The sequence below is a fragment of the Hemiscyllium ocellatum genome, chromosome 11 (assembly GCF_020745735.1).
Source record: "Hemiscyllium ocellatum isolate sHemOce1 chromosome 11, sHemOce1.pat.X.cur, whole genome shotgun sequence".
Lineage (NCBI taxonomy): Eukaryota > Metazoa > Chordata > Chondrichthyes > Orectolobiformes > Hemiscylliidae > Hemiscyllium > Hemiscyllium ocellatum.
Window position 1 is genome coordinate 21399187 of NC_083411.1, and position 25695 is coordinate 21424881.

At 42.0% G+C, this 25695-nt stretch overlaps 1 protein-coding gene across 4 annotated transcripts in view; it reads right to left on the bottom strand.

Annotated features, from left to right (window-relative positions):
• col4a6 (collagen, type IV, alpha 6) overlaps positions 1 to 25695 on the bottom strand; it is a 418566-nt gene that overhangs the window by 46801 nt on the left and 346070 nt on the right. For all 4 annotated transcript variants that reach the window (XM_060832451.1, XM_060832452.1, XM_060832449.1 and 1 more), the window contains 5 exons: positions 24078 to 24248; positions 20562 to 20705; positions 18980 to 19093; positions 7600 to 7781; positions 3716 to 3779 (listed from right to left, as the gene is read on the bottom strand). In XM_060832451.1, the coding sequence (XP_060688434.1) occupies positions 3716 to 3779; positions 7600 to 7781; positions 18980 to 19093; positions 20562 to 20705; positions 24078 to 24248 (675 nt within the window). The remainder of the gene's footprint in view (positions 1 to 3715; positions 3780 to 7599; positions 7782 to 18979; positions 19094 to 20561; positions 20706 to 24077; positions 24249 to 25695) is intronic.

Genomic DNA, 25695 nt, shown 5'->3' on the forward strand with positions numbered 1-25695 from the left:
GAGTCAATTATGAAGGATGAGATTGTGGTGTACTTGGAAGTGCATGGTAAAATAGGGCTGAGTCAGCACAGCTTCATCAAGGGGAGGTCATGCCTTTCAAATTTGGTAGAACTATTTGAGGAGGTAACAACCAAGTTAGACAAAGGACAGCCAGTGGACGTGATCTCTTTGGATTTCCAGAAGGCCTTTGACAAGATGCTGCCTAGGAGGCTGCTAAATAAGATGAGTCAATGGTGTAAAGGACAAGATACTGGCATGGACAGAGGATTAGCTGAATGACAGAAGGCAGAGAGTTGGGATAAAGGGGTCTTTCTCAGGATGGCAAACTGTGACTAGTGGAGTTCCACAGGGGTCAGTATTGGGACCACAACTATTCGTGTTACACATTAACGATCTGGACAAAGGAACTGAAGGCATCAGTACTAAGTTTGCAGATGAGACAAAGATATGTGCAGGGACAAGTTGTTTTGAGGAAGGAGGAATAGTACAGAAGAAATTGTGAGGCAAGGAGAGTGGGCAAAGAAATAACAGATGGAATACAATGTGGGAAAGTGTGAGGTTACACACTCTGGTAGGAAGATTGGACATGCAGATTATTTTCTAAATGGGTAAAGGCTTCAGAAATCTGAAGCATAAAGGGACTTAAGGAGTTCTAGTTCATGATTCTCTTAAGGTGAACATGCAGGCTCAGTTAGCAACTAGGAAGGCAAATTCAATGTTAGCATTTCAAGAGAGCTAGAATTCAAGAACAGAGATTGTAGAGGCTGTATAAGGCTGTAGTAAGATCACATGTGGAACATTGTAATCAGTTTTGAACCCTGAATTCAAGGAAGAATGTGTTGGCCTTGGAGGAGTCCAGAGCAGATTTACAATACTGACCCAGGGAATGAAAGGCTTGTGGTTGAGGAATCTGGCTCTGTCCTCAATGGAGGTTAGAAGGATGAGGGGTATCTGATTGAAACTTACAGATTACTGAGAGGCCTGGATAGAGTGGACACTGAAAAGATATTTCCACTTGGAGAAGAGACTTGACCTCAGGACACAGCCTCAGAGTCAAAGAACAACCCTTTATAATTAAAATGAGGAGGATTGTCTTCAGCTAGAGGGTGTGACATCTATTGAACTCTTTGCCAAAAAAGGCAGTGGAGACTAAGTCATTGAGTGTGTTTAAGACAGAGATAGATAGGTTTTTGATTATTAAGGCGATGGGGAGAGGGAAAGAGAATTGGGTTCAGAAACATGTTAGCCATGATCAAATGTTAAAGGGGCTCAATGGGCCAAGTAGCCTTATTCTGCTCCTATAACTCATTGTCTCATTTTTAATTATTATATCTGCATTCCTCCAACTGCAAAAGGCTTTGAAAACCATTTAATTCAAATGCACAATCCTTTATAATAATAAGCAATGGAATGTTCTTATCGTCTGGCTTCAAAGCTTCTAAAACTGCTTGTAATTGTCAAACTGTGAAATAGCCAGGACCCTATTGTGAGAATGGATGGTTGTGAAATCAGTCCTGCAGCAGTAATCCAGTAATGGAAACCTCAGGAGTATGTAAAAAGTCACAGTGGAACACCAAGCAACCTTTATATTTTAACACTCCCAGACATGATTTGATAAATGAGTATTTTAAATCCATTGGCAGTTTTCTTTGATAGGTAATTTTGACAGTTCCTCCTGATCCTTTTGGTAGGTCCATGTGACAGTTTTATATGCTTTTTGGCAATTGCATTGACATTTCCAATGAGCTTGACAGTAATGAGTTTTTATGTGTATTTATGTCTGCTTTAAATGATTCCAAAAGTCATCTTATCTCTTCAAGTCCTCCCCAAATACACCCAATCTCTATCAAAGGTGCCTTGTCACCAGAGAGAAAGGAATACTTTATCACTCAAAAGGCATACCCTGATGAACTAAACAAATCCACAGAGTTCAGACACACGCTTTCCATATTTAAGCAGCATACTTTGGGTTTCACACTCTAAAGCTACCAAATCCCCACTTCAGTGAAGACAACTCATGACCTACATATAGTTCCCTCTGTAAAACATACAGGCATGAAACATTCCCTGTCCTCATTCCTGCTCTGGTGAAAATGAGAGATATCATGCTCAGGGGCAGAAATGTTGAGCATTTCCATTATTTTTGCCACTGGACAAAATTGGCGCCTCAGGTGTCATGACAATATCCTGAATATTTCACACGCCTTCCAGGTCTCTGTGTTCCAAGCCATAGCTGTACTGAGCTGTTCAGATCTTCCACCTCACCTGTCATTCCAACTCTTCCCTGGAAGGTCACACACCAACCGAAACTGAAGGGAGTCACAAGTGAGAGTTGGAGAGTTGTGGGACTCCTATCCACACCACATTTGGTACAGTGTGTAGCTTGGCAGGGCATCAAGTGTTTGATCCTGTTGTGGTGATTGTTACAAGGTCAGCCAGGTAGACTTCATAGAATATGAGTTCCCTGATTGAGCCAGGTTAATAGCTCCTGTCAGGGATCCCTGATGAAACAGGAGTGTCAGAGATTCTGTTCACTCTGAGAGCTGGCTCTGAGGGAACTGGATCAGTGTTAAGGACTCTGCACATCGAAATAAAGGGTACTTGGTGGTGGGATACTGGCCTCTGTGGAGTTATTTCACTTGCCTTCCCAAATATACCACTATGATAAGACCATAAGATGTAGGAGGAGAAGCAGGCTTCCATCCACTGAGTCTCCTCTGCCATTCAATGAGATCATTGCTGATCTGATAATCTACAATACTACTTTGCCTTTTCCCCATAGCCCTTGATTCCTGTACTGATTAAAAATCTATCTATCGCAGCCATGAATATATTTAATGTCCTATCTTGATTTCCCTTCGGGGTAAAGATTCATTACTCTCTGAGAGAAGAAATTCCTCCTCATCTCTATCCCATCATCTTGAAAATCTCTATAAGGTTACGTCTTCGCCTTCTCTATTTCAAGGAGAGCACACTGAACATTTCCAAGTTCATCTGTTGTAATGTTCTGGTGACACTCCTCTTTGCTTTCGTAGGGGCATTCCGCAGTGTAGTCCCCAGATTAATACAAAATACTCCAACTGAGGCCAAACCAATGATTTATAAAATTCTGGCATCTTTTATTTGTTTTTTGATTCTATTTTTCTCTCTCTGTCAACCTAAAGTAATTCAGATATTTCTAAACCACACTGCTAAACAATACAGTAGTTAACTGATATTCTTCCAGCTCCTTCCAACTAAACAGAGACAGAGATTCCTCCCATGTTGTTAAATTTGTGACCTCATTGTGTGGTGAGTCACAGCTTTGATTCCATGCTCTACTGAATTGTCAATCCCAAAGGTGGGATTGACAAGTAACTCACACAGGCTGGTATTACCAAGCACAGTTTGATTTGTTTCTTAAATTGAGTGTTGAACAAAACAAATACAAGTTTGCAATTTGTAGTAGCAATTATAGCAGAGATTCTAGCGATGAGTCCAATGTTTAATGTATAGAAGTAACAACAGGTAAGGAGTGACCTTCACTCTCAGCTGTGTGGGTTTGCAACAGCACAGCAATCCAGGACTTAACATGCAAGGAACAAACAGGCTATGAACAAACAATTTTATTCACAGGAGCAGCCTCACAGTGATCGTAAAGAAACCACACAGTGCAGTGAAAAAGCCTCCTACAGCAACGAGAGATCAGAAGGAAGCAGAGTTGCCAATTTCTTACCTTTTGGACCAACAAAACCCAATTCACCAGGGTATCCAGGAAGACCCGGTGGACCATCATTACCCTATTAGATACAACATTGTACAGTGAGCTCTAGGTGGGCATTCAATCTGCATGACACACACTTATTCAACATTCCCACACAGTTATAGGAAGGATGCTGTGAAACCTGAAAAGGTTCACAGAAGATTTACAAGGACATTGCCAGGGTTGGAGGATTTGAGCTATAGGGAGAGGCTGAATAGGCTGGGGCTGTTTTCCCTGGAGCTTCGGAGGATGCAGGGTGACCTTATAGAGGTTTATAAAATCATGAGGGGCATGGATAGAGTAAATAGACAAAACCTTTCCCTAGGGTGGGGAAGTTCAGAGCTAGTGAGCATATGTTTAAGGGAAAAATTTAAAAGGGGCTTAAGGGGCAAATTTTTCACATGAAGTGTGGTACTTGTATGGAATGAGCTGCCAGAGGAAGTGGTGGAGGCTGGTACAATTACAACATTTAAAAGACATCTGGATGGGTATATGAATAGGAAAGGTTTAGAGGGATATGGGCCAAGTGCTGGCAGATGGGACTAGACTAATTTAGAATATCTGGTCTCCAAGGATGAGTTGGACTGAAGGACAAGTTTCAGTGCTGTACATATCTGTGACTATGACTCCATGTCAGACTAGTCCCAACCTGATTAACTAATTATCAGGAATGCATTTTACAATAATTACCAGAGAGATTCAACTTATTAGTCAGTATAACTGCTTCAGCACTATTGTGTGACGATATGGTGCAGTGGGACACAAGCTCCATCCTCCACTCTGCTGAGTCTTGAACCTTACTTATTGATGCTATATTGGGATGGTGGAGATTTATTCATCCTGCAGTCTTGCTGAGTGAACGGAAGGAGGCTTGAACTCCCTCTTGCTGAACATCCAGTCTTAAATACACCATCCCCACCATTCTGCCGAAAATATTTTCAAGAAATTGATTCACAGGTTAGCCAGCATTTATTGCTCATCCCTAGCTGTCAGAGGCAATTAAGATTCAATTGTATTGCCATGGGTTTGGAGTCACATGTAGATCAGGGAAGGACAGCAATTTCTTTCTCTCAAGGACATTAGTGAATCAATTAGACGTACTTGTAGCTTTTAATTGAATTCAAACTTCACCATGATGGAATTCAAACCCAAGTCCTGAGAACATTACCCGGGTCTCTGGGTTAATAGTCTAGCAATAATACCACTAGGCCACTTTGAAATGGTCACAATATGTGCACTTTCTTGAGCTTTTGGTATAGAATGAGGGGAATGGGGTGATCAATTTGATCAATTCAGTGCTCCAGTTCAAAAGGTTGGTGGGATATGCTCAGCCAAGTCAACATAAAAAGGTATTGCCCAATAGCAAGAGAATTGTGGACCATTCACTCATCGTCTTCACAAGCAATGCAAGAGCTACATTAATGTAGCTGTAAAGATGGGTGAAACCATACTACCTTGACCTCAATGAATCAAATTAATCAGAGCAATATGGAACCAAATGTTGGTGCAGAATGTCAAAGACAAAATCAATGTCACATGGTAAAAATATCACTCGGGATTATCTCCATATTCAGAAGGTTAATAATTTTTTCATGAAATAAATTTGCAATATTTTAAATGCAATGCAAATCCTTCAAACGTTTTGGGGAAAATATTTCAAAATCAATTGCTTTTATCTGTTGTTTTTAGAGATCTTTAGATATGTTTAATATATTTTCCTAAACCAGGCATGCACACAGTAGTATTTAATACAGGTTAGCAAACAAATGAAACTTATTTTTACATATTTATTCTGAGGTAGAGCTTCTGCTTTGGACGTAGTTGGTAATAGGAGCACACATCATCATTTGCATATCACCAAACGTAAAACTAGACTGCATTTTAATTTTTTTTAATTGTCTTTGGCTGTAGAAATATTCTTTGATATATTTAAGAAGGCTTACCTGGTTCAGTTTGATTGAATTCTGAGATCGGTATTTTTAATCAATGTGACCTCTCTCCCCCTCTCCCCCCGCCTCCTGACACACACACACACACACACACACGTGAGTAGCACCATTTTAAGTAACTGAAAATGATTTTTAAAACTCTACAGAGCCATAGTTTTTTTTAATAAACCATAAATTATTCAAAGTTTTTAATTTGTATGTATTAGTACCCTTGTGACTAAAATATCACTTTAAAAGCATCGAAGGTTTACAAATACAGACAATTAACGGAATCTAGCAATAATGGTGAAGTAAATTACAGTTATAATTTATTTTGTGAGCAGAACCTATGCAAATCATCACAGAAACTTTGCTCTGGACCTAATTTGAGCATGAAATTCCACAATCATTTGCACTGGTTTTGCTGATTTCAATCAAACTGCACTGAAATAAACAGCGTAACCTCCAAATCACCATATGGAATGAACATGTTGCTGGTATCCCTGGTTGAGTTATGTTCTGCTCTTTTTTTAAACAACTCTAAAGCACTAGTTACAGTAGTAAGCTGGGTCAATGTGTAATTCATTCCTGATAGTATGAAACTGTTCAAAACAATCCCAGATTCCATTCCTGGTCTGTGCCAACATAAAAATCAGCCAGGGGCCCTGCTCCAGGTCAGCAATTCCTAATATATATCTCCCACTATCTATAGCTATCTTCCTGTTGAATTCACATACAAAGAATGATACAAATATAAAAGATGGTTTTAGCCGTGATCACTTTTGTAGCAGCCAAGAGTGTGGTGCTGGAAAAGCACAGCAGGTCAGGCAGCATCTGAGGGGCAGGAAAATTAAAAGTTTTGGGCTTAAGCCCTTCATCAGGAAACATCAATTCTCCTGTTCCTCAGATGCTGCCTAACTGGCTGTGCTTTTCCAGCACCACACTCTCAACTCTGATCTTCAACATTTGCAGTCCTCACTTCCCCCTCACTTTTGTAGCATTTGCCTTTGAGTCGGAAAGTGGAGAGTTCAAGGCACACTCTAGAGACCTGAGCACAGAATCTAGGTTAACTCTCCAGGCTAATACTGACAGAGCGCTACTTTGCTGCTGGTGTTGATTTTTTTGACTGAAACATTACACCAAAGCCCCATTGGCCCTCAGGTCAATGTAAAAGATCCAATGGTGCTATTTTGGAAAAGGAGTCGAAGAGTTATCCTCAGTATCTGCTGCAAAATAATACTAAGTAAAAACAATGACTGCAGATGCTGGAAACCAGATTCTGGATCAGTGGTGCTGGAAGAGCACAGCAGTTCAGGCAGCATCCGAGGAGCAGTAAAATCGACATTTCAGGCAAAAGGAATACATGCAGAGAAACTGAAGGCTGGAGAGATAAGTGAGAGGAGAGTGGGATGGGGAGAAAGTAGCATAGAGTACAATAGGTGAGTGGGGGAGGGAATGAAGGTGATAGGTTGGGAGGGGTGGAGTGGGTAGGTGGAAAAGAAGATAGGCAGGTAGGACAAATCATGGGGACAGTGCTGAGCTGGAAGTTTGGAACTGCGGTGAGGTGGGGGAAGGGGAAATGAGGAAACTGTTGAAGTCCACATTGATTCCCTGGGGTTGAAGCAAAATAATACGATGACACATTACCTAGTCAGTATCACGTTGCTGTTTTTAGGGTGGTTGCTGTGCAGGAATCAATTGTTGTGTTTTTTTTAACATTACATCAATGACTACACTTCAGAAAAATGATTTAATTGATTGTAAAGTGTTTTGGGATGCCAAGAGGTTGTGATGTTATGTAAACAAGAACCATGCTTTGCCCCCAGTAATCACCAAATTCAGCCTGACTGACTGCCTTTGCAACTGGAGCATAGAAAATGAGGAAGCTTCTTCAGCAAATAAGTGACAAAGATTGAGCAAGATCCCTACCTTTTCTCCCGTCGATCCAGGGAAACCATTAATGCCAAAGGAGCCTTTCGGCCCTGGTTGTCCTGGTGGTCCAGGATATCCCGGAGGCCCTTGATCACCTGGTCTACCTTTCTCGAACCCAGGACGGCCACTTGGTCCTGGGAGTCCAGGCCGACCAATTGACCCTGGGAAGCCTTTGTTTCCTGTTTGAAAACAAGAATTCGCTTTATCATTTAGAATTAATTTCATAAGGTAGTATTTCCACTTTCAGTACAATTGGCAAAATGGGTGCCATGTGCAAATAACATGATGTCCACTTAAAACAAAATATTCTTAGAAAATTCACCCCTCCCAAATTTCCTTCAAGCTCACTTTCATATCACCAAATATAAAGTTTTCCATGAACTAGCGAGACTAAGCAACATTTTAAAACTTGACTTTTTAAAATAGGAAATACTTTGAAATATATTCAAGAGTGGTAAGTTGGAGCATCTTGGTAAATGCAATATTGGTTGAAAGTGTGTTGCTGGTTAAAGCACAGCAGGTTAGGCAGCATCCAAGGAATAGGAAATTCGATGTTTCGGGCATAAGCCCTTCATCATCGTCGAATTTCCTATTCCTTGGATGCTGCCTAACCTGCTGTGCTTTAACCAGCAACACATCTTCAACTGTGATCTCCAGCATCTGCAGACCTCATTTTTTACCCAAATGCAATATTGGGTTTACAACAAAGCGTTTTTTAATGGTAGTGTTCAAAATTTTGTGAGTAAATTGATGTTAAATTGAAAACTAAATGAACGCCAAAAGAACCGCAGACTCCACAATTCAGAAACAAAAACATACGGTGTTGAAAATGTTCATCAGGTCTGGCAGCATTTATGAAGAGAAACCAGAGTTAACATTTCGGATCCAGTGACCCTTCCTCAAAACTATAAATTGATTTAGATTTAGGTTTTATTGTCATGTGTACTCAAGTATAGGGTACACCACTGCGGTGAAAAGACTACCATGTCACCACACATACCACCAGTTTTACGAAGGCTCAAGGTCTGCGCTGGGACTACCATCCTCTGCACTGGGACTGTCGTCCTCCGTGTTGGGACAACCATTCCCTACGTTGGGCCTGTCGTCCTCTGCGCTGGGCCTACTGCCCACCGCGCTGGGCCTATTGCCCTCCATACTGGAACTACTGCCCTCCGTGCTGGGCCTACTGTCCTCTGTCCTGGGCTTACTGCCCTCCACGCTGGGCCTACTGCCCTCCGCGCTGGGCCTACTGGCCTCCACACTGGAACTACTGCCTTCCGCGCTGGGCCTACTGTCCTCTGTGCTGGGCTTACTGCCCTCCATGCTGGGCCTACTGCCCTCCGCACTGGGACTACTGCCCTCCGTGCTGAGCATATTACTCTCCACGCTGGGCCTATAACCCCCGCACTGGGACTACTACCCTCCGTTATGGGACTACTGCCCTCCGTGCTGGGCCTATTACCCTCCACACTGGAACTACTGCCCTCCGTTATGGGACTACTGCCCTCTGTGCTGGGCTCACTTGACGTCCTGGGCGTTCACTGCCGATGCCATCCGAGCTCAAGAGGTAAATAAATAAAAGTGTAAACATGTAAAAAACCAAGAAAATAGAAAAAAAAAAGAAATGTAGTCACAGCAGACAAGCTCCAGCACGGGAGCCCTACTTTGCCACCATCTTGGTTAAATGAGAATGATTAAAATACTTGCTAGTCATGACTGGGAGCAATTAGTCAGTTTTATATCGTAGTAAATAAAAAGAACGTTAAAAATATTGTAAAGACTGTCCATTTTTGTCACTGCACTCAAAGAATTTCAAAACTTGTAGAAGACCTGCGAGTGAGTGCAATTTGCAGAAAATCCCACTGGTGGGAGTGAAATCAATTTCATGAACACGACCAGTTTCTAGTAAAATAGATTTTAAACTGAGGGAAATGTTTTCAGAAACACAGCTTGCAATGGATTGAATTTGTGCTTGAAATTTGGAATCCTGCATGTTTGCTATGTCCATTTTGTGGTTAAAAACAAGAAACTGGAATCTTGGCCCATGCACATTCAACTTATTTTACCTCAATAGACTTGGGTGAAAAATACCAGGCATTGGCCTATGTTTACCATTATCTGCAGTGTTTATAATAGGTCAGAAACAGACAAAAAGAACTTTGTATCACATCTTTAGTATCACTGCCAATTCTGTGCCCATTAGTGTAGAGAGGAAACTAAGCAAAAAGAGCCAAAACTCAGTATGCCTGAACAGCCAACAGGCAAAAATGAGGACTGCAGATGCTGGAGATCAGAGTCAAGATCAGAGTGATGGTGGAAAAGCACAGCAGGTCAGGCAGCCACCGAGCAGCAGGAAAATTGATGTTTCGGGTAAAAGCACTTCACCAGGAATGAGACAGGGAGCTGAGGGCTTTTGCCTGAAACGTCGATTTTCTTGCTCCTCGGATGCTGCCTGACTTGCTGTGCTTTTCCAGCACCACTTGAATCTTGACTCAAACAGCCAAGAGTCTAGTCAGAATGAATTCTTTATTTAATTATCTGTGAGATGGCTGCTAAAGTGTGCGTTCCTCATCTGTGAGGTCACATGACTATGGCAGACCAGAATGGACATTTTGTACATAATTGCATTTTAATCCGAACATTCTCCTTTCTATAAAAAGTATAGATGCCTTATGTTTAGATTTGGAGGTGATCAAGATTCCCAATATACACACACCATTGTTCTATGCCTCAACAATTCATTATTCTCATCAGTTTCTGCATATATATTGTACATTGGACACATGCATGCTGTTTTCTGCTGGTCATCAGCGTGATCTTCCTTCACCAGGGAGTCTTGTTCCTGCATCATTTATTATTGCCATGGTAGATATTGCTGTTCCATCATAGTTGTTGGGTTACTGGGAGTCTCTGGGCTTGATGGTTGATCTGTAGATAGTGCTGATGGTGAGTTTATATCTTTCTGATCACCTGCCTGCCAGGGTGATCTTAAGCTTCTCCAGCTGGGCACATATACTTGACACTATAATCTTTTGCTATAAATTTGTATCTTATGATCCTGCTCCATGGCTACCTGATTAAGGAGCAATCTCTGAAAACTGTTACTTTCAAATAAATCTGTTGGACTATAACCTGGTGTTGTGTGATTTTTAACTTTGTATAGCTAACCTGTTCTTCAAAAATGCTGCTGAAGCCAGACGTAGCAACAGGTATGGGTGAAAACATCATATCACTGTATTCTAACAGATGAAAAGCTTAACAGATGATCAATTTTTCAATGTATAATTTCAGTTACATCATACTGCAAATTTTTGTTATAAATTCTGTGTTACGATCGAACCCTCCACAATCACCTGATGAAGGAGTGTTGCTCCGAAAGCTAGCGTGTTTCCAATTAAACCTGTTGGACTATAACCTGGTGTTGTGTGATTTTTAACTTTGTACACCTCAGTCCAACACCGGCATCTCCAAATCATGACATATACTTGCGGTTGTGATGGCATATCTGATTATTCACTTCCACTGCATATGAACAAGGTAACAACCACTCTACACAGGCCCAAGTTCTATATTTTTTCAATTTTTATACCCTGTCTGCCTCTCCCATGTTGTACTATGGCAATGATTTAGCAAGTGTGTCAAAATGAAATTTGGCTCCCTGCTGCTATGTCTGGCTTCAGCAGCATTTTTGAAGAACGGGTTGGCTATACAAAGTTAAAAATCACACAACACCAGGTTATGGTCCAACAGGTTTATTTGAAAGTAACAGCTTTCAGGGATTGCTCCTTAATCAGGTAGCCATGGAGCAGGATCATAAGACACAGATATAAAAGCAAAAGATTATATGTCATGCAACTGTAATGTTATATTGAACAAACCCTTGATTGCTGTTAAGTCTTTCAACTTTTAGAATGGGTTGCAGATTTCGGTTCATTACTATGTAAATCCCAGCACTTCTTTTCACATTCTTGAGATAACTTGAGATTTTATATAAAAAAAGGTGACATCTCAGCTCAGACAATGTATTGAAGATATGAGGTTAGAGTCTGTCTGTTTCCCAATCTTGTGTCAGATTGGTTCTATTTCCAAAGTAGGAATTTATAAAATGTTACATGGATTGTTTGCCTGCATTGATTGCCAACAGATTGTGCACTTTTTGAGCAAAATAGAATGTATCTGCAAATACAATTCTGCAAATACAAATTCACCCCATAGACTTATATGTGTGCATGCATGCATGAGAGACAGAGAGAATGTGAGTATGTGCGTGTGAGTGTGAGTGTGTTTGCGTGTGCATGCTTAGTAGAATGTGTATGTGAGTGTGATGGAGTATAACCCTGTGAGAGGGTGTGTGCGTGTGTGTGTAGTGGGGTCACCTGTAATGCGACATGAACCAAAGGTCCTGGTTGAGGCCATCCTCATGGGTATCGAACTTTGCTACCAGCCTCTGCTTGGCCTCTTTGCGTGTCCTGAAGTCTGCCTTGGAGGATGGTCACCTGAAGGTCCGAGGTCAAAAGACCCTGATTGCTGAAGTGTTCTCTGCCTGGGAGGGAACATCCCTGTTAGGCAAATGTTGCACGGTGTCCTGTGTCCTATGTCCAATCACCCATTGTTGTAGCATCTGCTTGGTCTCACCAATGTACCATGCCTCAGGGTATCCTTGCTTGCAGCTTATGAGATAGACAACATTGGCAGAGTCACATGAGTACCTGCCATGTACATGGTTATTGGGTATAGCTTAGTATGAGTGTTTGTACAGGACTGTCCTCCATGTATTCAGTTGGTGTGTTTTCCACACTTGAGGATTTCCTTGTATACATCTGTGTTAAATTCATTCAACTTCTTTATGATTCCTTGATGGTTTTCAATGCTGCTACAGCATCTCCATACTATCCCCAGTCAAATAGAACAAAAGTATGATACTGAATATTTCAATCCTTTATGAAGCAGGTAAAATCTCTGCTCATGAATGAAAGATGATGTTGCTCATCCTTGTGCTGGGATATACTGTAACAGGTGAAGTGTGTTTTCCAGCATTTGGCAATCTCAGTAGTTATTGAAGCCAGTTAGTTCACTTCCCAGTAGTCAGAATTGTAGTCTATTGTGAGAAGGTAATCAGTTCCTGCAAGTATGAAGAGGTTTCCACCTAGCTTTATGTGTCTGGAATGTTATTATCATTAGCAGCTTTCCAGCTCGCTTAGCTTGGGACTCATTACAAGCGCAGGCTGATGTCATCTTACTTTCTTTGCTCATGTTTGACCAATAGAGAACAGCTCTTGCCTGTCTCAGACTAAATTCAACTTCTTGATGATTTCCTTGGAAGCACTTTAACATCTCTTCTCTCAAACCCCATTGGGATAATGACTCTATTTCCATTGTACTAAATGCCACCTTGGGCTGTAAAATCATCTGCATATGACCACTATACTGTAGAAGGGGAACAACATTAAGTGTTACACCGACTCTAATGTGTCTTGCTACAATATGACCTTCACAAAGCTTTACAATGTAACTTAACACGGCTCCAAAATGAAGCCCTCAAAAGTAAGGTTGAGGCTGGGGTGGCAGTTTGGGCCAATATGGTGGCTCAGTGGTTAGCACTGCTGCCTCACAGCACCAGGGACCATGTTCAATTCCAGCCTTGGGCGACTGTCCGCGTGGAATTTGCACATTCTCCCTGTTTCTGCATGGGTTTCCTCCCGGTGCTCTGGTTTCCCCCCACGCTCCAAAGATATGCAGGATACATGAATTGGCAGCGCTAAATTACCCATAGTGTTACGTACCTTAGTTAGAGGGAAATGGGTCTGGATGGGTTACTCTTCGGAGGGTCAGTGTGGACTTGTTGGGCCAAAGGGCCTGCTTCCACACTGTAGGGAATCTAATCTAATATGCACTTTATAGCAACGCATTTGTCCTTGATGCTTTCAGGCCATCTTTTCACCATTATTGTTTGCAACACTTGGGAGATTTGCACCTTGTTTGCTTGATTTGAGCGATCATCATGTATTTGAGCACTAGCACTGATTGCCATCAGTAGTTGCTTGGTTTTAGCGATCAGTGTTCCTGGTTCTGTGCCCCAATGCCACTGCTTGTTGTTGACCATGACTTTGCATAATGTTTCACACTATGGCAATAACTTAGACAAGAAGTCGCTGCACTGCGTTTACATCTATTGGTTGCTGCATTGCTGCTACAGGTCTTACTTTTTCTGGATGCAGGCAAAGACATTTTGTTGTCAGGACATTGCCAACATACTTGATTTGACTTGAGGCTTCTTTAACTGAATTTTTTTCTTGTCAGCTTCAACTTTGTCTTGTAATCTCTGTCTGTGGTTACGATAGATTCTGACTGTGGCCAACAATGCATTCTTCCACTGCGTCTCCACATCCAGAAATGAGAAAATCATCCACTACAGCTTCCATACTGGGAGGATCGCTGACAATCTTACGCTGGCTATGCTGTTATTCTGCCAGAGTCATCGATATACCAAATGGACCTCCAGAATCTGGTTAGAGAGCTGCTGTTCCTTTCAGCTTCACGTGCCAGTAACCATCCTCCTAGGGTCGTGAGAACGTTTGCCTTTGCAAGTAGTGGCCTATTTCCTCTGATGGTTTCCATTTGGCAATGATATATCTCAATATTTAGATCCTTTGGGTTAATCAATGTTCTCAGCTTTCCAAGTTGTTTCACTGCTACCATGCTGCGAGTCCATTCTGTAGGAAATGCCGGTTCCTTGATTACTTTCCTGTTTCCCAGTTCTTCTCTTTCAGGCTGCTCTTGAGGGCAGCTGGAACTATCCTTGGCAGATACTGAATTGGTCTTGCATTCACATCTACTTGAAAATCATACTCTCTTAAAAGACATAACAACTCTGTAAACACATTGCTGTACTCGTCCAGAATATGTTCCACAGTTAATGGTTTAGTGCGTTGTGACATGTGAACAAATTTCTCTTGGCAAGTTGAGGGTCACTAGTCCAAGCTTTGGAATTGTTTCAGTTGAGGCACATGGTGAGATATGTGAGATGCCACTATCTACAATCTGAAACTCCCGATCTTCACTCCTGCTATTGGATTGTGCTCACAGATGTATGGGAGTTGAGACTGTGGTGCTGGAAAAGCACAGCACGTCAGGCAGCATCTGAGGAGCAGAAGAGTCAATGTTTCGGTAAAAAGATCTTGATCAGGGCTTCCTCTGATCGCCAGCATCTGCAGTCCTCAATTTCTCTCACAGATTTCTGCTGCTATTATACAGCCTCAATCTTGCTTTCAAGGGCTTCATTTTGGAGCCATGTTAAGTTACATTGTAAAGGTCTGTGAAGGTCATATTTTAGCCAGACACATTGAAATCTGCATGACACTTAATCTTGTTCTCCTTCTACAGTCCTCATTCTAACAGTCACAAACTATGCTGCCCCTATCGGCTTGACTGAACGCACCTGTTGTATGGTGTATGTGATGTGTCAGAATCTTCAGATGATATCTCTCCATCATTACTTGACCTTTATGCTTCTTCTCAGCTTCACATGAGTGCAACGTGAATCATTTTCTTAGTTAGAGATCACTGCTTCTCCATGCTGGACCCACTTCTCTTTCTTTTCTGCAATACTTACATCCTGCCCTTCTCCCATTAAAAACTGAAAGAACTGAGTTCTGAGGAACGGTCACTCGACTTGAAGTGTTAACCCTGATTTCTCATCACAGATGCTGACAGACCTGCCGAGCCTCCCCAGCAATTTCTGTTGATGCTTTTCTCCATGTTTGTTCTGCCCTGTATGGCTGGACAATCTCAGCTTACTGCAAGACCTGGTTGGTTCTGCCATGAATGTGCTCCAGTTGCTGATTTACTGCCTCAGCACTTCTCCATTTGTCAAATGCTTTCCTAAGAGTGAGCATCTCCTCTCTTGGTTGATGTGCTCTTATTGTGGAATCTCTTAAGCTTAACACAATTCTGTCTTTAATTAGAGAATCTTATTGCTGCACAAATTATGAGGATTCTGTGAGCTGAGTTTAATGGCTTAACATATGGATCAATGGACTCTTTTTCATCTTGGGCACCAATATTGAACATGTGCTATTTATAAATTATATCAACTTGGAGCTCAAAGTATGCCTATAGAATTCTGCAGTCTGTTTACTCTGTTCTTCAAGGAGAAGGATACATGAACATTAACTAGCCACAAAATGACATGACCCTCTCTCATTAGTATCCTCACATACAGATGAGTTTGCACACCACTTTGACTAGGACAACACATCCATTCTAGGACAAGCCGAAAAGAGACATGTATGAGAATTCCTAGAAGCATAGCATTCCAACCTGAACTCTAACAACAAACAGACCCGACCTATCACCCCCTCTGAAAAAGAACCAGAAGTGACACCACCACAGGAAATGATGTCACCACAGGAAATGACATCATCAACTCAAAGAAACCCAAACATATAAATAGAATACAGGATTTATCAACAGTGCTTTGCCCAGAGGCCCACTGAAGATGTTACCTGGTAGGGTGACGAAACGTCTGGAAATGAACCTTCCAGCTCAGGGACCAAACCTAAACCAGAACCTCAACCTGAGCTACAAATCTTCTCAAAATTCACTCAGAAGATTAGGGTAGAATACACTTTGAAATCGCCTCTTCCCAGTATAATTGTAAAGTGATGTGTAAGTGCTCTGGATTTTTCAACATATACATTGCTATTTTGTAATTTAGTCAGTGCACATGGGAAAAATGACACCTTTCACTTTGATTGGAGCTGGTAGAGTAAACTAGCTGCCATTATCACTTAACTGTGTTTCAACTATATTTTGTTCCTTTGTTGTACCTTAGTTTATTTGAATTGCTTATAGATTTCACTCTGAGCATCCTTTTGTCATTCTGTCAGTAGTTGTGAATTTTTACATACACAATTTCAGTTCCATGGTCTGAGTTGAACAAGCAGCGGACTGATTAGAGCAGAGTCTTTATTGAGGTGTCCACAGAGCGGTGCCTGCATTGTGCGCCTTATGGTAAAAGTCATTGACAAAGACCAGGAAGGTCATTTGTAACTTTTATTCCAAATATAGTTCTCTTGCAGATCTCTGAATACCATCAATAATTTTATAAATAACGAAGGATTAAATGGTGTAGTCTGATTTTATGAGGGAAATAATGTACAGAGATTAAGCCAGAATAACAATAGACTACTCAAACCAGTATATCTTGTCCATGTCATTAAAACCAGCAAATCACAAGATTAAAAGGTGAATATGAATGAGGAAGCCAATATTTAATCCTTCCAGAAAGAACCCCTTAGGCATCATAGAGTCATAAAGATGTACAGCACAAAATTAATTCCAGGGTTTTCATCATGCTTTGAAACTAATTCAAAGTGTTGACCACATAAGTAAAAATATCAGTTATGATGAAATATTTATAACCACACATTGTTTTGGGGGAAATTTAATTAATGAAGTACTTCTGAGGAGGATGCAGTTGGCATAGTACATTAGCACATTAATTGCCTGTGTAATCCCTTTGAATGCTTTTACATGTTATATCTCTTGTTTCAGCCTTCCAGTCAGAGGTAATTCTCACTGTTGTCTCTGAGCACTTTTCAGCTTAATGATACTTGTTCCAGATAAGGCAAATAGCAAATCCTGCTAGTTATTTTCTGGCTGCGTTCAGATTTTTCTACATGTGATAGTGCATCATCTCAGGTCTCACCTTAATCCTGAGGAGATCTGGTCAGTACATTCACAATGACATGAAGATTAGTGGTGTGTGTGTGGTAAATAAGGACGAGGAAAGCCTTAACCGACAGGACAGTACTGATGGCTGGTCAGATAGGCAGAACAATGGTAAATGGAATTTAACATGGGGAAGTGGGAGGTGATATATTTTTGCAGGACTAACAAGGCAGTGGAATACACAATGAGCGGAAGGAACTTGGGAAGTACAAAGGATCAGAGATCTTTATGTGCATGTCCACAGATCCTTGAAGATAACATGACAGGTGATTAATACAATTGAGAAAGTGTATTGGATACTGGTGTTTGTAAGGTCAAATTACTGGATTCAAGATTACAATAGAGCTGTACAAGATGCTAGTTAAGTCACAGCTGGAATAGTGTGCAGTTTTTTCTCACCACACTCTAGGAGTAGATAGGTCCAGTCTTTCTTCCTGAGAGCAGGGTGGGGGGGAGCCTGTTTTAGGTGTATAAAATTATGCAGGGCATAGATAAGAAGAAACCTCAGGGGAGGTAATGGCCTAGTGTTTATCATTGAACCACTATTCCAGGGACCCAAGTAATATTCCAGAGACCCGGGGTTGAATCCTGCCACAGTAGATGATGGAATTTGAATTCAATAAATATCTGGATTTAAGACTCTAACAATGATCATGAATCCTTTGTCAGTTGTCTGATTCACTAATGTCCTTTAAGGGAAGGAAACTGAATTCCAACCTGGGCTGAATTACACAGCAAGTTTTAATTTAGCGATGGACAATAAATGCTGGTCTAGCCAGAGACACCCTCAACCTGTGAATGAAAAGAAAGCCCTTGCCCTTCGTACAAATGTCAATCACGAGGAGGCATCAATTTTAGCTGCCGGAGATTTTACGTAAAGAAATTAAGGGTTATGGTGAGCGGGTTTTAAGGAACGTTTGGGTGCTGGGCATCTGCAATTCACTGCTTGAAAGGATGGTAGAAGCAGGAACTATCACAACATTTAGGAAGTATTTAGATGAGCATTTGAAGTTCTGAAACAAATCAGGCTATGGGCCAAAGACTGGATAATGGGACTTGAGCAGATAAGTCACTGATTGTTTTATTCATTTCTGGGATGTGGGCGTCACTGGCCAGGCCAGCATTTATTGTCCATCCCTAATTGCCCTTGAGAAGGTGGGGGGTGAGCTGCCTTCTTCAACCACTCCATCCTGCAGTGGGTTGACCCACAATGCCATATGGGAGGAAATTCCAAGATTAAGACACAATAGGCCAAAAGGCCTCCTTCCATGCTGTAGTTCTCTGTCAGTATGTTAAATCAGGAGAAACACATTCCCCAACCCTAACTCCACATCTCAATGATCATCACCCTCCCCCACAGCCCCAGTTACCTGATCTTCCTTTCACACTCCAAACTGATAGCTGCTATCTTTACTATAATTGCACTCAGGCAGAATGAAGATGTAACTGAGGCCTGAGATCCTAAACTGGGACTTTCTGAAGCCTCTATGAATAGGCATGTACTGGCACACTGCATATTAATGGATCCAAGAATGTGCAACTATCATCTGAAACCATAGCAGGTACTGCATGCATCCACCTCAAAATGCCACATACCATGAAAATCAGACAAGATGGCATGATATTAAAATTTAAAACAGATTACCTCTCATCCCAGAAAACCCTTGTTTCCCAGGATTGCCAGGGTCACCTCTTGGTCCTGGAAAGCCTCCTACAAGAGGAGGCGGGCGCCCAGGGAATCCAACATCACCCCTATCACCTGGAGGAGAACAAAGGCATCAGGTGGTGAACAGCCAATTGCAGACATGAGTGGGAATTTAACTGTCTCACCAAAATTATTCACATGAAATCCAAGACACTAAATGTATCCAAAGCGCAGATCACAATTTGCCACATAAGCTGGGCACTGTTACACTGGTTTCAATTATAAAGTGGTTCAGAATTGGTCCAAATATTGTCAACGAAATTATTACATATCTGAACATTGGTTTGTGTTAATCAATCAATCAAATAAGATTGTACTTGAAATTAGTTTATGATATATAAGTTCCCCATTAGCTTAATGATTGGAGGCCATGCTTAACGTAGATTGAACTTTGTAGTTAAAAATGTTTAATTCACATTTGATGAAAAATTTGTTGATCTCTAATCAGACAACAATACAGAGACAGACTACAACTGAGCACTGCACTCAATCATGGGAAAACAAAGAAAACTAAAACGTTCTGTCATTTGACACTGAAGGATTTATCTCTATCAATAAATGTGAATACAATTCTAAGCCTTGGTTTAACCAGTGCTGCGATTCAGGGAGTTGGGGGCAAGGTAGATCACCCTGATATTGCTCATTTAAGGACTGCAAGTTTTACCTCCCAGGTCTCGCCTGTAATGCTGTGAGGCTGTTCTCCATCAATGGGCAGAAGCACACTGTCTGAATACAGGAGGCTGCCACTGGAGAGCCTCATATGCGGGATTGGCAGAGGGGTGAGAAACTGCAAAGAGGAGAGGGTTAGAAGAGCATCGTGGTGGCTTAGTGGTTAGCACTGCTGCCTCACAGCATCAGGGACCCGGGTTCAATTCCACCCTCAGCTGACAGTCTGTGTGGGGTTTGCACGCTCTCCCTGTGTCTGCGTGGGTTTCCTCTGGGTGGTCCAGTTTCCTCCCACAGTCTAAAGATATGCAGATTAGGTGGACTGGCCATGAGGAAATTGCCCATTGTGCCCAGGGATATGTGGGCTAGATGGATTAGCCATGGGAAATGTAGCATTCTAAGCAAAGGGTGGGTCTGGGTGGGATGCTCTTTGTGAGCTTGATGGACCAAATGGTCTGTTTCCACACACTCGAGATTCTATGATAAACACTGCCTGTAACATCATTGAAGACTGATCTACAGATTTCAAGAAGGACACTGCTGGATGTCCCACGCAAATGAGCACCTTAAAATATGGAAACATAACTCTGGCTAGGTGGCCAAATAACCTGGATACATTAAGCAGTTTCCACAAGTCTGACAAAGTTAAAATCACCCCCTTAGACGCTGTCTTACGCATGCACAATACAAGCTATAAACATGTTGCATCTTACATTGTAGGCCCAATCTGACTTAACATTCAAGACAGTCCCAGCAAAAAAGCTTCATCATTTATCTACCTGAAACAAATTGATGGAAATGGCATCCACTTGGAAGTGGGACAGAAGTGTAAAACAGCTTTGGATTTGCAGCTCACCTTTCATTCCTTTCCTGCCTATGGAACCGGGGAAGCCTGGTCTACCTGGGCTGCCCATTTCTCCTTTATTTCCATCAAAGCCTGGCTGGCCTTGTCGACCAGGAATGCCTGGGAAGCCAACCACACCAGGAGAGCCTTTTTCGCCTGTGGTAAATCAAGATGCAAAAGAACACGCAGTATAAACATCAATCAGCGGCCAAACTCTATGCAGTGAAATGGAAAGATAGTAAATATTAAAACAGAAACAATATGGTTAGGAAATACTGAGCCAACAAGAGACATACAATGCCCAGTTGTGGAGGCACGCAATGATGGTGAACTTTTCATCTGCTCCATGCAAACACATGAAAATGGAATGTTTGTGAGGACGAGGACACATGCACACAGATGTCAGTTTTCATAACGGACAAAAATTAAACTAATGCAGAATCAAGAGGACTGCTGAAGTACAGAAGTAGGCACGTGTGTGAATAGACTCGCTGAGAAAATGGATCATGGCCAACTAAGCTCGTTGATTTTAACAGCTACACATAAAATTGCGCTTGCAGCTCAGGTGACAGCACTGGAGCGAATGGAACAAAGAAAAGCTACTTCATCCACCTTTTTTCATGGATGAGGTATAAACCTGAGAAAGGATACTGATCAAAAAGACCCAGAAAACTGCCCAAAGTAGATAGTACACCAAGTCCAAAACATGCTCTCTTTCATTTTTTTACAATTTATTTGTTGCAACATGGCAAAAACAGAAACATATAAGACACATCTTATCCTATGCATATTGGTGACTATTAACCATCTGGTGAATTCATATCATTCCATATAGTGTCATATCTCAGCTAAACATATTTGTGTCATACAGTTGTGGGCCAGTTGTCCAACTCTTCAAAGGTTGTATCTCGAACCACATACAGACACTGTCAACTTCCATGCACGTGTACTGAAATACTTGTGTGGCAAATCTACCAGCATATAATGCTCCTTAAACGCTTTTCAACAAAGTACTGAAACTTCAGTCTCAACAGAAGAATAGTCCTGTTATCCAGCTGGGTATTTCCATTGGCCTATCTATATTCACATTGCTCTAGACATTTGTTACTCTTGCCATGTGCCAAGATTTGTATCATTTTCAAACAGAAACTCAGGCCACTTTGTACTCATGATATATGGGGGCTGTTTCATCAGAACTCAAAATCAGAATGTTTTATAACATTGTAATAAATTGACTTTATTACAGAATGGTGATGTTCTTAGTCTGTAATGATCTCAACAGGTTTAGTGATAGAATTGGAGTAATTTGCCCCAGCCTGATTTCGAAATCCAGTTAATCCTCTCAGTGAGGTGATGGAAGAAGAAAGACAAGTTTCAATGGATGTTTGACTCCCAGCTTTGATTTGAAGATAGAAATTGGTGTCAGCATGCGTATCCACATGAACGCTGAGCATTTCCATTAAAGTACATGTGCTCTAGCAGCTTTTGAGCTCACAGCCCTGAATGTGAAAGGGCACAGTTGGTGCGGAAATGAAAATGTTTTGCACCAATGCCGTGCTGTTTATGTAAATTATGCATACTGCCCAGATGAACTCCATGTAAAGTGGAGGAATGCTCCCTCTGCCTGCAAGCCTGGCTCTACTTAGCCCTGACATCAGGACAGATGCCTATATCTTCTCCAAGCTATACACACAGTCAAACTCATGACAATCACAATGCTTCACACCAACCACATAGGCCCAAAGGTAAAACAAACATGAAAAGACTCAAACATTTGGGGCAACTGTGGGCTTAAACTGAGTTTTGGTGTCACTCAAAGTCATAATAAAGCTTGTGTCACCCCCTTTTCTTGCAATTTGATTTTCTTCTTCCTTTGGGCTATAAGATGGGTAGCCAATATTGCGGTCACCAGCACCATTTTGTTTTGCCACAAGAGTCAGCATTAGAAGAAAGAACATAAGATATAGGAGCAGGAATAGAACGTCTGGTCCCTTGAGCCTGCTCCGCCATTCAATAAGATCATTGGTTAGAGACAAAGAAACTGCAGATGCTGGAATCCAAGTTAGTCAGGCAGGAGGCTGGAAGAACACAGCAAGCCAGACAGTATCAGGAGTTGGAGAAGTCGACTTTTTAGGTGTAACCCTTCTTCAGTAGTGAGGGTGGATGTGGGAGGGAGCTGCAGATAAAGGGGGTAGCAGGGGCAGGGTGGTGAGGTGGGGATAGGTGAAGACAGGCAGAGGGTACAACCTGGTTGGTCAGTGGGAGGAATGAATCCAGTTGGGTGGCAGGGAGCAGTGGAAGGGAGAGGGAAGAGCTGGGAAGGGAGTCGGGGGAAGGGAAGGGAGGTTATTTGAAATTGGAGAACTCAATGCTGAGTTCTCCGGGCTATAGGCTACCCGGGTAGAAGATGAGGTATGGTTCCTCCAGGGATGGTTATGTCGGAAAGGGAGTGGGAAGGGAATTTAAAATGGGCGGTGACTGGGAAGTCCGGTTGGCCTCTGAGGACCCGGCTGCGATGATCGGTGAACCTTCCCTGAGTTTACATTTGATCTCCCCAATATAGAGAAGACCACATCAGGAGCACCTGATGTAGTAAGCTAGGTTGGAAGAGAGGCAGGTGAACCTCTGTCTCACCTGGAAAGACTGTTTGGAGCCCTGGATGGAGGTGAGAGGGGGAGTGTACTGGCAGGTTTTGCATCTTTTCTGGTTGCAGGGGAAGGTACTTGGGGGTTCAGGGGGTTGGTGGGGAGAATAACACAAACCAAAAACTGTCGATGGGAACAGTCCTTGCGGCAAGCAGAGAGGGGTGGAGAGGGGAAGATTTTCTTGATGGTGAAGTCTAGTTGGAGTTGGCAGAAATGTATAAGGATGAGGGGCGGCCCAGTGGCTCAGTGGTTAGCACTGCTGCCTCACAGCACCAGGGACCCGGCTTCGATTCCCATCTCGGGTAACTGTCTGTGGAGTTTGCACATTCTCCCCGTGTCTGCATGAGTTTCCTCTGGGTGCTCCGGTTTCCTCCCACAGTCCAAAGATGTGCAGGTCAGGTGAAACAGCCATGCTAAATTGCCCATACTGTTAGGTGCATTAGTTGGGGTATGGATCTGGGCAGATTACTCTTCGGAGGGTCAGTGTGGACTTGTTAGGCCAAAGGGCCTGTTTCCATACTGTAGGGAATCTAATCTAACATGATGCGTTGGATGCTGAGGCTGGTGAGGTGGTAGGTGAGGACAAGGGGGTCTCTGTCCTTGTTGCATTTGGAGGGGGGTGGGCTGCGTTAGAGCAGTGGAATGGGGAATGGAGGCAGTGCAGTGGAGGGCTGTCTGGATGGCAGAGGGGGGAAAAGCATGTGATCATGGCTGCTCTATTTTGTGTACCCAGCTGCACTTCCCACCCGCTCACCATAACACTTAATTCCTTTACTGAACTTTACCTCTTTAAACTCTAAAATCTCAAAAATATTTGTTGAATTACAAATAGTACTGCTACAATTAATAATAAACCTGTTAGAGCAGAAAAAAAATTATGTACCTTTCAATCCATATCGATTAAATTGAGCTCGACGACCAGGTTCTCCTGGAGGACCAGGGCGGCCTGGTGATCCAGGGAGACCTCTATCTCCGGGAAATCCTGGAAATCCCTTCATACCCGCAGGACCTGGGGGTCCACGATCTCCAGCTAAACCTTTCGGTCCGGGAAAACCTGCAGAAAAGACCATTAACCTTTCAATTTCAAGATTTGAGGATAACAAAAGGTGGAAAAGGTTCAACATTTTCAACTACTGCAAAGCGATGAAGCAACTAAGGTAGGCAGCGTTTTTCTTTTAACTTTCTGGTTTAATGGGTTAGCATTTGCTGGGGTGACAAAATCCACTCGCTCTGCGGTGACTGTTTGACATTGTGTTCTACTGAGCGTTTAATTCTCAAACACGTTCTGAGTTAGTGAAAGACACTAGCAAAATCTAAGTCTTTTGTTTTCTTCCCTTTCAAACTGTGCCAATAAATACTCTCAGCTATTAGGCCATATCCCCCTAAACTTAAGTGTAATATCACCAGACACCTACCATCCCCCAGCACTTCATTCTGTTGTCATTCCCTATATTAAACCCAGCGAGTGAGTGTTGACAAGTGAGTCCATTTCAAAGCACACAGAAACAGTGACTGACCTCTATTCTCTCAGGAACAGAGGAACAGCTTGCTCTGACCACAACCTCTGATAACATGAGCTAACTCAGCACAGACTAGGATCAAACCTGGCACCTTTTGGTCCAACTGATTACAGTTCATATTTGCCACTTCATGTTTAAGTTGAAAAAATGCTGCAAGCACAAGTCCATCCAAGTACACATCCATTGAGATTTCTAATAGATAGCAGGTATATGGATGTAATAGGCACAGAACTTCATCCCATGCCATTCCTCAGTGCTATACTGTACATTTGAGTGTGTGAAAATGAGAAGCAATAAAGGACCAGCTGGTCTATAATCCCTGGCCCACATTCATAATGTCTGCCACATAATGACAATACACTTCCTTCCCTTTCCCCAGCAATGACCACATCTCTTGGGATAAGTAAAGAAAAATACAGAAAATGAATCTGAAAGTCTTTTAAAAAATGACTTGTAAGAAATACAATGAAAATAAAGTCTCAGAAGGGTCATTCACTGGTTCAATATTTCCACTTTTCACAGGAAATAGCATTTAGTCATCAAATGAAGTGACAAGCTTAAGAAATACATTGTCTATAAACAAAATGTGCATCTAGTAGCATTTATTGCATGTATTCATGATTAGTGTATATTGTGATATTCAGGGTATGATGCCATTACTTTTAAGAGCTTAAATTGGAATTGGGCTTGAGCTAGGTTAAATATAAATGTTGAAATCAAGCCTATTTTAGAAAAGGGATTTAACTTGTTTCTTTTAAATGTTTTAAAGATGGACAGTCAAATTTCTTAACTTGTGATTCAATTCAATTCAGCAACAAGGCAGGAATGCAAAGCATTATGTTCAGTTCCCTTTCTGCAGATACAAACAGAAAGTTAGACTAATGCCTAATAATATTTCAGACCAAGTGTTTGTTGCTTCTCAAATGCTCAGTACCAGAGATTGGGTCTACAAGAAATTAGAAACGATATTTTAGCCTATCT